This window comes from Prorops nasuta, unplaced genomic scaffold (assembly GCF_024137725.1).
Source record: "Prorops nasuta isolate Cenicafe-Biocafe unplaced genomic scaffold, Cenicafe_Pnas_1.2 PNAS00015, whole genome shotgun sequence".
Classification (NCBI taxonomy): domain Eukaryota; kingdom Metazoa; phylum Arthropoda; class Insecta; order Hymenoptera; family Bethylidae; genus Prorops; species Prorops nasuta.
The window spans coordinates 3,609,738-3,625,922 of NW_027116812.1; the positions used below are offsets into that span (position 1 = coordinate 3,609,738).

At 34.0% G+C, this 16,185-nt stretch overlaps 1 protein-coding gene across 1 annotated transcript in view; it reads right to left on the minus strand.

Moving 5' to 3' along the window:
* cv-c (crossveinless c) overlaps positions 1 to 16,185 on the minus strand; it is a 124,707-nt gene that overhangs the window by 61,565 nt on the left and 46,957 nt on the right. Inside the window, exon 3 of the mRNA XM_066735919.1 lies at positions 134 to 1,744. Coding sequence (XP_066592016.1) covers positions 134 to 1,744 — 1,611 coding nt within the window. The remainder of the gene's footprint in view (positions 1 to 133; positions 1,745 to 16,185) is intronic.

Here is a 16,185-nt window from a genome sequence, read left to right on the forward strand (position 1 = left end):
CGTTTTATTATATAAATAAAAATACAAGATAATAGCGCAAGAATTAATATACCAACTATATTCATAATCCTTTATTTGTATAATTGTTAGGTATCATGGACCAAAAGCTTTTTATTAGCAAATTATGACTTACCGAGCCAGATCTTGCACCATGCTGTTCCTGCAGTGTCCTTTTCACGTTATTCTCAATCCGATGAAATCTGTTGATATCCGTTGCACCGTTGATCGAAGGAAATCTAGGATCCTCCGACAAGTCGCAGTGCACAGCTACATCGTTGCTGTGCGATCTGCTCCCGAGAGAAAACTTTTTCAGGTCGATGGGACTGATTTGCCTAACGTCTTTGTCGGACTCCGAGAGTCTCTTGGCTGATATATCCGAGCGTAAAGTTAAAGGAGAGATGGCTCTCTTTTTGGGAAAGGTATCCTTTGGTAGACTATGAGTATTTTTAGCAAAAGAACAACGTAGATTTTCATCCATATAAAATAAATCTTGATCCGGTAAGGACGACACGCGAACCAGCACAACGTCATTGGAATTCTCATGGTACACAGGCGAGAGCTTTTTTCTCAAGAGTTTGGAAAACGGTGGTTTCTTATCCTCGGTTGGGGTGACCGGTGCAGACTTTGCCACGTGGTTCTCCAAGGACCTTGATCTGCAAGCACTGACAGAGTTCTTCTGATAATTAGGAACAAAGACATCGTCGTAATCCGGATCCACCGAGTCACGTTCGTCCGTGTCCCTCCTGATCCTCTGCAGTCTTGTGTGAGGGGACTTGTTTCGCTTCTGGCTGTTGAGACTTATGGGAAGACTATTTTTTCTACTCGCATCTGGTCTGCTCCTCGGAGGTAACTTCGCACTGAACATGAGACCCTTCTCGTAAACGCGTCTGCGCGAAGCAACCGATTTATCCTGCGTGTCCTCATTGATCCCAACCTTGAAATCCTTGCTTAATCCTAAAGTATTCTTTGGTTCCTCGTTCGCACACTTCAAGCAATCCAACCTTGAAGCTTCCTTGGAATCTAGCATGCTTTCCAGCTTTAACGGTAGACTAGAGCTGATCCGAAAGGACTCGACATTTCCCACTTGTTGATTGCTCGACGAAAAATTACTGGGCTCTTCGTAATCGGAGCTATCCAACGCGTAAAATCTGCCCTTGAGTATCTGCAAATTGTCCGGTAAACTCCCGCTTTTCCTTCTGATATCCTTCGGGATTACACAGTCCCGTGGCTCGTCGTAATCCGAGCTCAGCGAATATTCGTTTTGCTCTGATTTACAGAAATTCGACCTACTTCTTGGCAGGCACTCGTGGAAATAATTTGCATCCTGATTTAATTGGGAAGTCGTGGCGTTGGACACGTTGACTTCGTTATCGGCAATACCGAATTCGTTAAGTAATTCTTTGTATTGGACTATCCTATCTGAAGTTTCTTTGGTCTTGCATCGTTCGAGAGCCGTTTTCGAGTTGACTTTCGTTAACTCGTTGATCTCGTTTGCTATTATCGTATTGAATTCTGCTAATATGTCGTCCGACCAATCGCCTTGCACTAAATCCTTGCATGGTCTACCAAAGGAGTTCTGCCTTCGAAAGGTACACCCATTGCTCTTTGATAGTGGTGTAGTAGCGATCAGATCGTTCCTGCAGTCCGACAGCCGTAATGAAGATTTTCTCCTGGAATATTTTGGCTGATCGATAATGTTCAGTGGCGTCGAAGGTGCAGACTCGATGATGTCACCAATTTCATCCTGCAAGAAAACAAACCATACGATATAATGTAATTTCTCTCTAAATAAACTCAATTCGATAAATCATTCTTATTTAGCTTCAGTTATTATTATTAGATTATTATACCAAATGTTTAGTTTCTCTCCAAATAAACTCAATTCGCTGAATCATTCTTATTCGATTCGAGTTATTATTTCTGGAGTATTATACCATCGTAAAAGCGACGTTGCTGGATGTAAAGTCATTTTGGATGGGCAACCGATAGCTACAATGTCTTTTGCTTCGAGGCATAGATAAATCGAGCGTAAAAACAAAAAAGGCTTCGTCACACATGAGCCTTTCGAAGCGTAACAATCAATAACCTTTGTGACAAGTATTAGTACACTACTACCTATATAACAGCTCACTAATATACATTAGTTGTATGGAAAAGTATCATAGTCAAACGAATTTTTTAGTTTACACATATGTTCAATTTATAAAATAAATATACATCACTGGCTTACAAAAGTTGTGATATAAATTTTTATTGTTTTCAGAGGTGATATTAAAGGGGTATTTCATCATTTAAATGTTACTGTTTAACTTTTTCGATGAATTATTGTTATACGGATTTGTTAATACGAGCAAATTGTATTTTTTGTGCATTTTATACCTATTGAAGAACTTTTCGTTTTAATTAACTTTCATTATTTATCATTTTCAAAAATCAGTGATTTAACACTGAAGTTACTGCAGTATAAGGCTTGACTTTTCCTATAAATTCTTTCACGTATAGGTACCACTTGACACGAGCAAACATATTCTTACTGTATTTTGTCGTATCCAATCACTATCTGTTTTAATTCCCTTTAATTATTGATCATCCTCAAATCATTGTTTTATACTTAGATTACCATGCAGCAAGAACATTTTAAACGTAAACTAAGGTGTATCAAAACTTTCTCAGTAGTTTCAGCGTTAATTTCATTCTAGCATCAATTACTTTTTGAGAACTCTACAAAGTTTTATAAAAAATTCATTTACCGTAAGTCTTTAAAATGTTATACTTTATTTGTCCTTCGCTAATATCGACTTTCTTAAAAATAAGCATGATAAAAGATATAATAAGTATATATATATATACATCGGTATATTAAATATGAATTTTTAAACCATTTATTACACTTTATAATAGCTTTTTCAAGGTAAATGTGGACTATGCAGAAAATATATATACATATATAGAATAGAGTAAACAATTCAGTTCCTCTCAATAACTTCAAATGTTTTCACAGCTTTACGCATGGCCTTTAAAAAGAATTGAACGACGTAACGTTTTACTTTAAGTCTTTTGGCACGACTCAATCCCGTAACCGTTTACTTTACGCAATATACATATAATATATAATTTTTGAAAATATAAAAATAAGAGCGCTATTAGTGTATCTGGAAGTAGGATCATATATAATACATGTATATAATATATTTCTTATGAAATCTTATAACAGCTTTCCCAGGTTTTTTTACGGGGGAGTCGAGGCAAGCATACATATACCGTTGCACAACTCATTTGCTGCATTTTGGCTATCGGCAAATCAAGGTCAAGCGTTTCATCGCCATGCCGTAAATCCTGCGAAGGTACGGCTTCTCGATGTCCGAGATAACACTACCAAAACCGGCCAATAAATATGTTTCCCATTGCTGCATTGAACAGAGGAGCCCACGAGCACGCAGGCGCGCCAAAATAATGAACTCTTTTATAGCTAGATTTGACAAAACTGCCTTTCTAGCCAACCTAATGACGTCACTTACTCTCTCGTACCCCATCTCACGGTTATTTAGCTTCGCCGAACACTTTACCAGTTTTGCATATACAATTTTTTCATTCGCCAAGATTTAATATTTCGCCCTTCGATTTTCCTCAAATTATACTTGTTTCTCATTTCTCTGCTATATCGATTTATGAGGCAAAGTTGAGTTCTGTTTATTCGATTCATCCACGTTCACCCACGAGATCACCCACGTTCAAACTTAAATGGAATAATAAGATTTGCATATTTTAACAGGGCTCAACAATTTCTAATAAGCATTCCTTTAGACAGAGCACGTTGACTAAATCAATGTTTAATAGAATAGAACGTAACATGTGTAACGTCAACTTCTATTGGTACAGAACAAAGAAAAAGAAAAGATTCTATATAGTAATTAATGAAGTGATATTTTCAAAATACTGCAGCACTGATGGAGAAGTTAGATTTTACTATTAATAATATTTTTTAACATCGTTACTATGACACTTATTATCGATTAAAGCAGCTCGATAAATTTCCTTACTTTTCATTGCATTAAGATGTCTCAACAATTTCTAATGAGAAAATTTTCTCAATTTAATAACGCATTGACTAACGTAAAACGTGTAATGTCAACCTTGTATTGGCCATGAAAACAACGAGTAAAAATATTGTTTTATCGACTAAAAGCTATTTTCAAAACAAAGTTAGAAGGATTTGATTGTTTTTCTAATTTTTCTTAATATTACAACAATTTTCATACGCGATTGAAATATTTCTTATCATCGTTACAACCACACGTATTATCGATTAAAACAGCTCGGTAAATTTTCTTACTTTTCACTATATTAATCACTCTCGCACTAACGGGCACAGATTTGCTTTAAAAATAAATAAGATCTCAATTTGCACACACAACTTACGAGATTAACGAACAGAGGGAGAAAGGAAACGGTATATGGAAAGAAGATATAGTGCATATACATTATGCGAAAGAAAGATCAGGTATTAAAAGAAGGAAAAAAAAGGAGAATGAGAAGGAGACGACGGAGAAGAAGAAGAAGAAGAGAAAAAGAAGAGGAAATGTAAAAATACGAGAGAGGAGAGCGCGATCGCGATCAACTGTACGATCTACGGCGATCGAGACTCGAATGAGAGTACCAGCTTGGAATGTACACGCACGATCGCACTTTTCAAGGATCACCGGATGACATCGGCCAAGCCAAGAACTGTTGCAAGCCAGTTCTATCACCATTTCCACGAGCGGTATCTCCCAACAAACGTTCGAACAATGCATTATCCCTTCGTATCTTAATCTTCTTAATATTTCTCACTTAGCACTACATATAAAAACTAATAAATTCGTATTAATAACAATCTAATATACAATTGCACAAATAAAATATTAAAAATTAATAAATAAAAAAACAATAATTCTTAAAAATATGTCAGTGGTATCATTATTTTCACTAACGGGTTCGGCCCTAACAATCGTTCAAACGATGCTTTATTCTTTGATATCTTAATCTTCTCAATACTTCTCAAAACTCTTATAAAAACTGATAAATTTAAAGTAGCAACGCTTTACTAAGTTCACAGCTTGTAAAGTTTACAAATTAAAAATATAACGTTATAAAAACTAACAACTTGAGCTTCAGTTTATAGATCATAGTGGAATTAAAAAATATAGTAGAATTGAGAGATTTTTCTACTATAATAATTACCTATAGTATAACGACGAAATGAGGGATATTTGTGTGAATGAGCCTCTCATAGTTGAAAATGTCATGCTTAACCCGTGCCACGAAATTAGATCCATCTGTGCAGGCGAGGATGGTGCTGTGAGAAATCGATTGCGTTCGCACGTGTGTGTGGCTGTGTAACGCACATAGACTTCCTGCTGCAAGCAGTAACACGGATAGAATTGCTTGTACGCGAAAGCGCAATACTGCTGTGACCACAAACGTGCTGAACGTTCTTCGCTCCTTGGCGGTGTTTGCCAGCGAAAAAATTAAAACAGATCTCTAATGATATACAAATTATCGTGCAATTTTTGCAGGATCACTGAGAAAAGTGCGTTACAGGGTTTATGTTTTGCAAAAGCGACTTTTTAATTAATTGAAAGTACTCGCGAGGTTGTAATCAGAGGAGAGTGTGTAGGTTTATGCATGTACACGTGGATATAGAGGATATTTAAGGATATGTTGAGTATAAACAAACATAAAAGGACTAAGCAAGGTTGTTTCTTCAGCAATGCTCTTTACTCGTAAAACGACGAAAGTCTACAAAGAAAGTCCAATGGTACTTCCGGTATTCTCTACATGTTCCAACTCTCGACGAGTCACATTGAAATTGTTAGTCAGTGTTCACCTTTCGGTGATCGGAGATTGAACAATGCGAGAAAGCGCGAGTAATTTGCAATCATTTCCAATTCTAAGCTCAAGTCTAAATGATCCATCTATCACTATAAAGTTTACTCCATAAAACTATTTTTCATTTAGCAATTTTTTAAATGGAGCTATTTATTATTATTATTATTATTATTGCATCTATGTAGAGATATTTGGAAATGTTTCAACAGAAACATTCTTATATTTATATAGATATAACAAACATTTACACGAATATCTGAGAATTAGCATTCTGGATTTTATGGAAATTGTGTGGGATTTTCTATTTTTTAAGCAGCTTTACTCTCACCCTTGGTAAGCTGATTCCCAGTAACGTCAACTATCTTGTCGCGAATCCTATAGCAATTTATGAGAAACGTAATTATTAATTATAATTGAATCAATCATTTACAGTTTCAATATTCACTCTCAATCCGATTTTCCTAAATTATTATAGATTATAAATTTGACTTTAATAGATCTTTGTGTAAAACCAGATATGGGGAGGTTATTTTTAATAAAATAATACATTTAAAGAAAACCTTTCATCTGTAAATAGATTAAGGCTTGAAGTTCGAAATTAAGATAAACAAAAGTTTTTTTAATAATTTTGGGTATTTCAAGTTTTACAATTTGACGCTTCACGCTTCATATATCCCGGTATAATAAATATTTACCTGAATATCCGAGAAATGGCATTTTCGATTTCACGGAAAATCTATGCCATTAAACCGATTCCGGGAAACGGCGTTCGCTAATATTGCAAACCAGCGTCGAGTATCGTTTGAAGAACCCAATTATCAGGCGCATAGAGGCAGGCATTTTCTTATAGCCACAGTGAAAGCAGACAACATCATCACTTTTGGAAGTGTGCGAGCTCCATCGCCTTTAGTTTTCATTTGTGCGACGAAGCCAGACGCGAACGTTGTCGTCGACGTTCCACGCACGCGGCCGCTGCACTTTGTATTTCACAGAACTGGAGAAAGTTTCGATAACAACTATCAATTGCTGATACTTATCTTGAAAGCGCGTGCCACAATGGGCCACAACGGAATATGCTTTGTTTCTTCACTTTTAACGTGGTTAAATTTATCGTTTTTATCTCCCCTCATTTATACTTTCTAACAACCGATGCTTGTAGTAAAAAAAATGGTATAAAAAAATTGATAAATTTGTACAAAATGCTGGAAACGATGATGGAAATTATAATCCGTAAATCGGTTAACACTGAGGCATTTAACTTGCTTCGAGATAGGAGTTGACCTCGCCTCAGCCACAGAGGTTCCTTTCTCTTAAAATTTCCGTCTGAATAACACGTGCACGTGCGTAAAGTTCCCAGCCTGTCATATGCCCTACCATACCCTACCGTACACCACACCCTCGATGTCCTTGATCATTAATTCATAATCATTGTCAACTGAATTATTAGATTATCTTCGTTAACGTAATGTTACAAACAGATGAGATTCCAGACGAAATAAAAGAAGGTCCGAACAATGTATCGAAAAGAATAGAAAACCAAAACAGAATATTCGATCGAGGAATAATTATTTTGGGGTCGAGGATAACATGAGGCGTGATAGCAATAATGATAAACATTGGTAGTTTGAAAAGCTTAGTCATCAGATGCTATGTGGAAAAAATGTGTGAGTAATGCGAATAAAACTTGTATGACATAAATATAAACTGGTTCTATTGGCCGCATTGTAAGTAATCATATGGCTATTATTTCATAGCACATCAAAGAATGAAATGTCTTAATCCTGGCCTGAGTACAGCGTAATAAAAGATTATTAGTGACATATCGTAAATATGGCACGAAAAGTCAAAGATTAATGGTCATCGAATGTTTGTTTGTGTTAATTATTATTTACTTTCCCCTCGATCATAATCATGTCTTTCGATCCAAATTTAATTATCATGCGTTATTCCCTTGACGAGAACATTGCAGAATGCCTATTTTAATTTATTTATCCGGCGTAAAATGATATTAAATTATAAGCATAAAAATCTTTGTGAGAGAATTTCATAATCCACTAAAAACAATGTAATTAAATATTAATTATAGTGTATTGCAATCACCTAATCATTTGAATTTTCTATCATTTACTTTTTATGCACACGACAGTGTCGCACATATGGCTCTCTTGCAGAACACTTTTTTTTACCGGATATCCGAAAAAACCTTTCCTTTAAAATTAGATTCCTGTCAAGTTGCAATTTTAATAGGAATTCTATAATAGCAGAAAAAGGTAATTAAACGTGCGTTAATTACAGAGTCAGTAGTATACCTATATACAGTGAAACGCTAAAAAAGTGATTCTAGAATGTTCAATTTATTTTAGATTTACACAGATGGCAGTTTTATCAAAGTAAAAAAAGGTGTAAAATATTACATTTCATAGATGACTTTTTTAATGATCTTTTTCAAAAAATAACCAATAAAGTTCCCCCCTCCCTTCTTCTACAATAATATCTATTTTTAAAATCTTTAGATTTTTGCAAGAAATAAAATCTTCCATCAAGACTGCAATACATAAATTATTATATAAAGCACTCCAAAATTTATATTGTTTTCTTAATTTAAATAAAGGATTTTCGAAAAGTTTCATGTTGCAATGTACGTCTATATAATAGAATCGATGTACATTTAATTTTATAGGACGCGAACAGGCTAGCAGACAGGCAAGTCACATCACACATATAATACAAACAAAAGCTGTAGAGTAGGATTGCGACGAGGCAAACAGGACTGTCGTTTCCGTTTGAAATGCAGCTTCTTGCCGTCCGAATCAAAAACCCAGTTGCTTTTATTACACTTAGATATAATATGTATAACTTCTTGGAACGAGACTACCCAATACAACACATTGAATAACGAGGCTTGGTCAATTGAAATTCTTCCACATATTATTCATTCCAATTTTTGATTTATTTTCATTGCAATAATGTTTTTAGTATCCTTCTACTCATCGTTAATAATTGTTAACATTCCAATTTCTCGTACTGACAGCGCTGTTAGATTGGAATTTTAATGTTTTGCAAATATCTACAATTTAAAGACACAATAACACCAGAGTAAAGCAAAACAAATAAAACATGTTGAAGTTCTTATTCACATGCTGCTGGGTTGAAGAAGACTTGGACAAACTATCAGGGAATTCTTTTCAATTTCTTTTACTTTGTTATTTATTTACCATCTATTTGGAGAGTTTGATCTTCCTGTTTCTCCAAATATCAAGATATCAGGAAAAAAGTTTTATACGAATCTTATTTGCAACTTTTCAAATTCCAAGTTATATTTCACTCATTTTAAGTATATCTAAAAAAATTGTCTTGACAATTTTTAACCATAAACTTTACAGTTTTCTTTGCAGAAAATTAGAATATTTCGTAAATGACTGTAGATGTGGTATATTTAGTCAAAATCGAAATATGAGAAACCTATACCTTGTCGCTTTTATGATTCATTGTCAGTTTTATGATCGTAGCAACACAGATTCGTTTAACATATCCGGTTGTGTGAAACTAATAATCATGCTAATAAACGCCAGTATCTTTAAATAATCAATTTGAAAAATTCGTCGTGGATTAATTATTTTTTACTGATTAATAGCCATGTATCAAAAAACGATGTATAATGTGAAAGGATAATGAGAGATAAGAATAAATGAGATGATATAAATGGTTAAGCGTAAATGGATAACAGGATAAATCATGATTTATCCTTGATTGTAAGAAAAGCGTTAGTTTAATATTTATAAAGAAAATAGCTATTAAATATAGAAATGAAATATAGTAAATGCAAATGTGAAGAGATAATAATTTAGGAGAGCAAGAGGAGAACAAGACGAAGAAGAGGAAAGGAAAGTTGTATTAGTGCATGTAGCTATGAGGATGAGGAAGATAGTGACAAATGACGTAGCACGTGAAGAGCATGATTCTTGAAACGGATCGTCGCCTTGCGTTGCGTCGCGTCGCGTCGCGTCGCGTCGCCTTCGTGAATCGAAGTCTTCGTATCACGTATGCGGATGTACGTGTCTATCAAAACTCAATCTTTTTTCTTTTACCTTCTTAGAGGACAGAATCAACGATACTGCGTGCCACCATAATACAAACATGTTTCTCGTTTCTTTCTACCATTTCCAATCGTATATCCTTGCCCATCGATTGTTTTTTTTTTATAAGAAATTTATTTTCAATTTAACTTCACCACTTTTATGCCATAATTCCTTTTGATTTTTTTACATTTTTTTATCATAGAAGCAAAAATAGCTTGGAAATTGGATGATTTCATAATATGTTGCATTCACGTAGCGAGGTTCTCAATCAACTCATTTGGAATTCTATCGAGGACGGTAGCGTCGTGTCCGGCCCTAATACGGTAACTTGTAATTTCTTTACTTCTAGCAGCAACTCTCGTAAGAAATACTCGATATTACGAAGGAAGTATACATATCTTTTCAAAGGTCGATGCACAAGAGAAGGGCTCCCATTCTTTGGTGAAACGGAAATATTTTGACATTTTGGGTGATAGTAATTTTTATACATTTTGCTGGTATAAAAATAGAATTACTAATCAGTAATTGCTAATAGAGATAATATAATTTTTGAACATAAATTTACATTTTAATGAGAAATGGGTAGAGAATTTTGCTTTCTAAGACTATGTTCTTTTCCTTTTTTTAGTTTGATTACAATAATTATACAATGTGGTCTCTCAATTATTGCTGATCAGTGGATTTTATAATAAAAAGATTGTTCTAAGAAAAAAATCTTTTATACATTTTTTAGGTCCAGCCCTTAGATAAAAAGTTATTTTGATTAAGAAATGTTAAATTCCAGATACCCTATTAGTCACCAGATTGTCTCTGCGATGTCTGGCCAATAGAGCAAGGTCATCAGGTTATCCATGCCTGACCAACAGGAAGTCTCAAAATTTAAAAATATCCAATAATTAATCATCTTTTAACAGAGCTGAACTGGAAAATAATTACAACCTAAGATTTCTTCTTTGACAATAATTGTTGAAACGCACTAAGGTATGTTATTATATGTTAAAGTTTTTTCTTTCATTTACATAATAAATATACGACTATATATATTTAAAGTTTTTTAAAATGATAAGGCGAGCATTTAATTATTTAAATAAAAAATTAAGTGAAATATTCTCAGCGGATGGTAAGTATTAAGGGAAAGAAAGATGGGTTAATCTTAGAACGTTAAAGTGAATTCCCTCTTAGCCGACGAAGAGCGTGTGTGTTTGCTAGAAGCAGCAGCAAATATACATATTGTTGCCCCCACCCCCTTGCTACGTTACAAGCAACCACAAATGCAACTACAACGCCATCCGTCGCTAAACCTACGAACTAGCTTAGAGTTCTGCTATTTTACTACCTTTGAATTTGAAACTTACTGAATACTAGCTTCTACACGTTAAAATAAAATCTAAGAAAATATCTTTATGCAAAATTAAAATCATTCTTTTATAATACTAAATGTGATGCAGGTTATTAAATAATTACTAAAAAAAAAATGGTAATGATGTAAAACAAACTAGGATCAGCTTATGAAACGAGGCTCGAGGTTTAAGAATGGCAAGATTATAGTTTACTCTGCCTAAATTCCTTTAAGAAATGTACAAATTTTAGAAACAAAATAAAAAGGAAATTTTTGCATTTAATTGGAGGAAAGACCCATAGAGTAGGCTGTCCGGAAAGAAGATAAATATTTAGAATAGAGAAAAAAAAAAGAATGAAAAAAGGCGCGGTCTTAAAATCGCCTCTCAACGTTCTTCCCACACAGGATCACGACAAGATTGCATTGCAGGATCTTCTAAGAAAGGATCATATTGCCTTTGTTCGCAGCGCTCATGGCATTTGACCCTAGTCAGAGCTAGGCCTCCACTTTGGCCTATTCTGCAAAAACTCCTAGTAAATAGAGTACAAGTAAACTTAAAACCACTTTATATCCCACTATAATAACCGCACTGTATCTCATCGAATCTACAGATCTGTCCAGCTTTTGAAAATATTCAAAGAAGCGTTATTTGATACTCGCTATACATATATATGCGCTGTATGGTAGTGTATTTGAAAGGAAAAGAAATTATGAGAGATACTCCAAATATTAGAATACACTGTAAATTTTTTTTATTACAACAATCGTGGGCAACTTCGTAACTCATGACTGTCGTTGTGCTTTTTTAATTCAGTAATGACAATTAAGTTCTGTTTTGTACACAGTCCGATATAAATTTACAATAATATACACGGGTTAAAAAATTGCCCACGATATTCTCTGTAATTTCAAAAATATCTTTACTGTGCATATTAAAGATTATTTAAAAAACTACTCCTTATCTTTATTTCCACATTTTTATTTCTGTTATAAAAGCACATACACGAAAATCCATAAAAATTTATCCTTATGGATAGTAATATTTCGGTATTTCATTTTTTTCTTAGAAATAAAAAATATAATAATTTACAAATATCTCATTTTTTGTCATTTTAATAGTAAAATTTAAGGTAAAGGTTAAAAGTTTTTTTCAAGCTGTGGATAATGAATAATTCATATTATTCTCTCTGCAGCATACAAAAAATTATATTGAATACATTCTTTTGAACTAATAATTAGAGAACTTTTACATTCCGTTTCAGTAAAATTGTATTATTTTACGAAACATCATCTCACAGTCGTCTTGTATGTACTAATTAAAAAAAAGGAAACAGTATGGTGAATAAATAATTTGTCAAATAAATATTAATAGCTGAATATTGAATAAATATAAAGAGAGGATTGAAATTTTCTTTAAAATTGTTCACACACAGAATAATGTCGAGTAAATGACTTGTCAAATAAATATTAATTATTATTTACATTGAATGAGATAGGAAGGGAGTTTGAACTTTTCTTTAAACAATTTTCATCTAGAATAACGTTGAAGGTGGTGCTAGAGAATAGTAATTGGCTTGAAATGAGGAATGTTAAGGGTGTGCTGGAAGGTAAGCCGAGCGGAAGAAGTAAAGGGCTTTATTGGATTTCAACGGTTTGATAGGTGAAAAATATTCCGGGTGATTTGTAAGACTGACCGAGAGTGAGCGTGATTTGAATAAGAAATCGGTAGCAGCTCCGTGAGCAGTCTCTCATGAATGTTTGTCGTTTCCAGCGGTCAATGAACCCTCTCAGCTGATTCTCAGGGTAGAATTATATACATATTGGTGCAGCAATTTACATTACGCATATTTTGGTATAAAATCGATATTTCCTGTCCTCGGAGAAACTTTTGCTTTCTCATGAAAAACTCAACGATATTCGGGACAAGATACATTTGACCTCTAAATACTAATATGACGTATGGCATGCCAGACATATATTGCTCAATTATGCATAAATAGTTTACTAATTACAACGAGTGTACACATTTTTTCTTAATGGAAATTTTTGAAACTTAATATAAATCGTGTTTCACGTTTGTCTTGAATAAAAACAGATAAAGCGTTAGTATAATTATTAAATTATAGATACTAGTAAGGGAAGGAAGTAAAGAAATATAATTGGGACGATGAGAAGTAGAAGAAAAATAAAGAGAGAAAGAGGGATTAAAAAAAGGGGGCGGAGTTAGTCGCATTGAGTAACACCACCACTGAACAGCATATGCTTATTAACGATATTCTCATGTTTTCTCATGACAGGATAGGCCGCGCTAGGTCAATCCATAGACCCTTTTTTCATGGATTTTAATATGCTACACTATATGAAGCGAAGAGATGCGGGCGACTTATGTAATTTATGCTTAATAAGTAAAGCACTTTTAATAATTACACAAGCATTTGTACTGAAATTCATTCATAAAAATTCACGCGTGATAAAACTTCTTTCCAATTAAATATTTAATAAAAAATTAGATATTTTAACTCTGCCATTTTATATTTTTAAACGTATATATAAGCAATTAATTTGTAACACTTACTATATACAAAAAGTATCATCGATATTAAATATATTCTGTATTATTTTTTCCATAGGGTCACATGGTGACGACGGTAACGACGATGTAGCGAAATGAAGAAAACGCGATAGTAAAATTCAAACAGATGTGGGCGGGAAGGTATACAGATTTGCATCGACGTTTCGCGAATAGGTGGCGTGATAAATGTGCGTTCTACCGCAAAGGTGTAAAAGGTTTGTGGCTACCTGAGCTGGGAGTTCTGAAAGAAGGTATCATCAATGATCCACGCATTGGTCTGCACTTTTATTGCCTGATGTTTTATATATGTAGATGACATTTTTTTATCAAACATATCAAGTGGAATTAGTAATAAGCCTTGCGATTGCTCTAATATTTTCGCAAATATCAAAGAAAAATTGTTAAATTCAGTTTATATTCTAAATTAATTACAATTCTGAAACAATAGTAACGATAAAAATCGTAATTTCACCAACGACCAGTTACAAGACCACTGAGCAAAAAAGACAGTTATTCTTTCTGAAATGAATTATGGTTATAGGAATTGCCTTAATGATAGGTATGTGGTTGGTAAAAAATACGATGGAACGAAAAGATTAGTAGATTTGAAAAATAGGAGGGCTAGTTTGCGACACACCCTAGGATGTTTGCCTCAACAAAGCGAAACCTGCATAAATCTTGTCCTATCGGCGCTTCTTGGACGTTGGACGGTGAACGGTCCATGGCCGTTGCCGACACGATTCGCCTCACGTCTCTTTTTCCTTTTTCTCTTATATATATATATATATATATATATTACTAGTTTTGTTTTCTTCTTTTAATAATCTCCAAGCTGATTTCTAAAAGTACCGCTTTTATATAAAATAAGACTGATGCAAAAATCCATTTCCTTTTCTTCCAGCAATTTAAAATAGTCTACCATACGTTTGTGACAATACCTACGTTCTACTGACTCCTGATGAAAGTATAGACATAGCTACATTCGAGGTATTATTAATAGGACATTTTTGCAAATGAATACACTCACTGCTTCTATTAGCTTCGTGCAGTCGAACACAGTGACACTGAGGTGAAAATGTGTAATACTATATATGCACACTAGCCAGTGCTATCAGCCGTCCACTTTTATCACATTTTAGGTGGACTTTTTTCATTTATGTAGACACTTACACTTTCTCACTTTGATATATTGTGTTCGATAGCACGGAACGAATAATTAATAGTTTACTCCGTGTTATGTATAATATGCGAATTTTCTTAAAAATTTGTAGAAAGTACACACAACAAAAATAAGTCTTAGATCTTGTGAAAAATCTATCCTCTTTTTGGGAATAATAAAAAATTTTTTTCCATAAATTTATGAAAATATTTATGGTTCTACTGACTCTCTTGATCGAAATAAAGAAGGGAAATAAGTTGATTTTGAGTTGTGATATTAAGAGAATATTTTTGCAACTGAATAGATTTACGTAATAGGAAAGAGGCGAAATAATGTGGAGCGATAGAGGGATGAAAGGGGACGTAAAAAGAGGTGCGATGATGACGGGGCTCGGCACAAGGGCCGCACCGCTGTATATCGCGCCTTACCGTGCGATGGTTGGTATAAATGAGCCTTGACAACCTATAAATTTAGGTTTAAATACTGCATTGGAAAAGCCAGCAGTAAAGCTCCGTACTACGAGCATCGGACAAGTTCTCCCTCTCGTGTCTTGTCGGACTACGATCCATGACGCGAATTCATATACTTGCACGCCACGTGTTCTCTATAAAATAAATATACAGGATGTCGGAGACCACCCGTACCACCCAAATATCTCGAAACCGGACCAAGGTGGAAACATTTGTGAGATAAAAGTTTTTTTTCAGTATTGCATCTAGGGCCAGTGCAAATATGACCTTGAATGATATTATCAAGGTCCTGGGAAGGTTTGCTTTATTAATTTAAATACAATGGCTAATTATATTTTAGATGAATACGTGAGAAGCTCAACTTTAAAGAAAATACGTTGCATAGATATTTGGGGCGCCAGGTAGGCTAGACTAATCAGTACGAAATGTCAGAAAAATTTAATTATCCCCAAGTCCACAATCTTCAAAGGATAGGCCATCTCAACCCAGTTAATCCGGTATATTTAAGGATCAGAATTGGGAAATATTATGAATATGGAATTCGATAATTATAATTAAGAACTTCGTCGTTGATACAATAAAGTAAAATACAAACTAACAATAATTTAGGCAGATAAGTTTAACTATAATTTTAAATTTAAATAATATTATTATTGTAGGTACCATCAGGTCTTCTGGTGTATACAATGAATTTATTA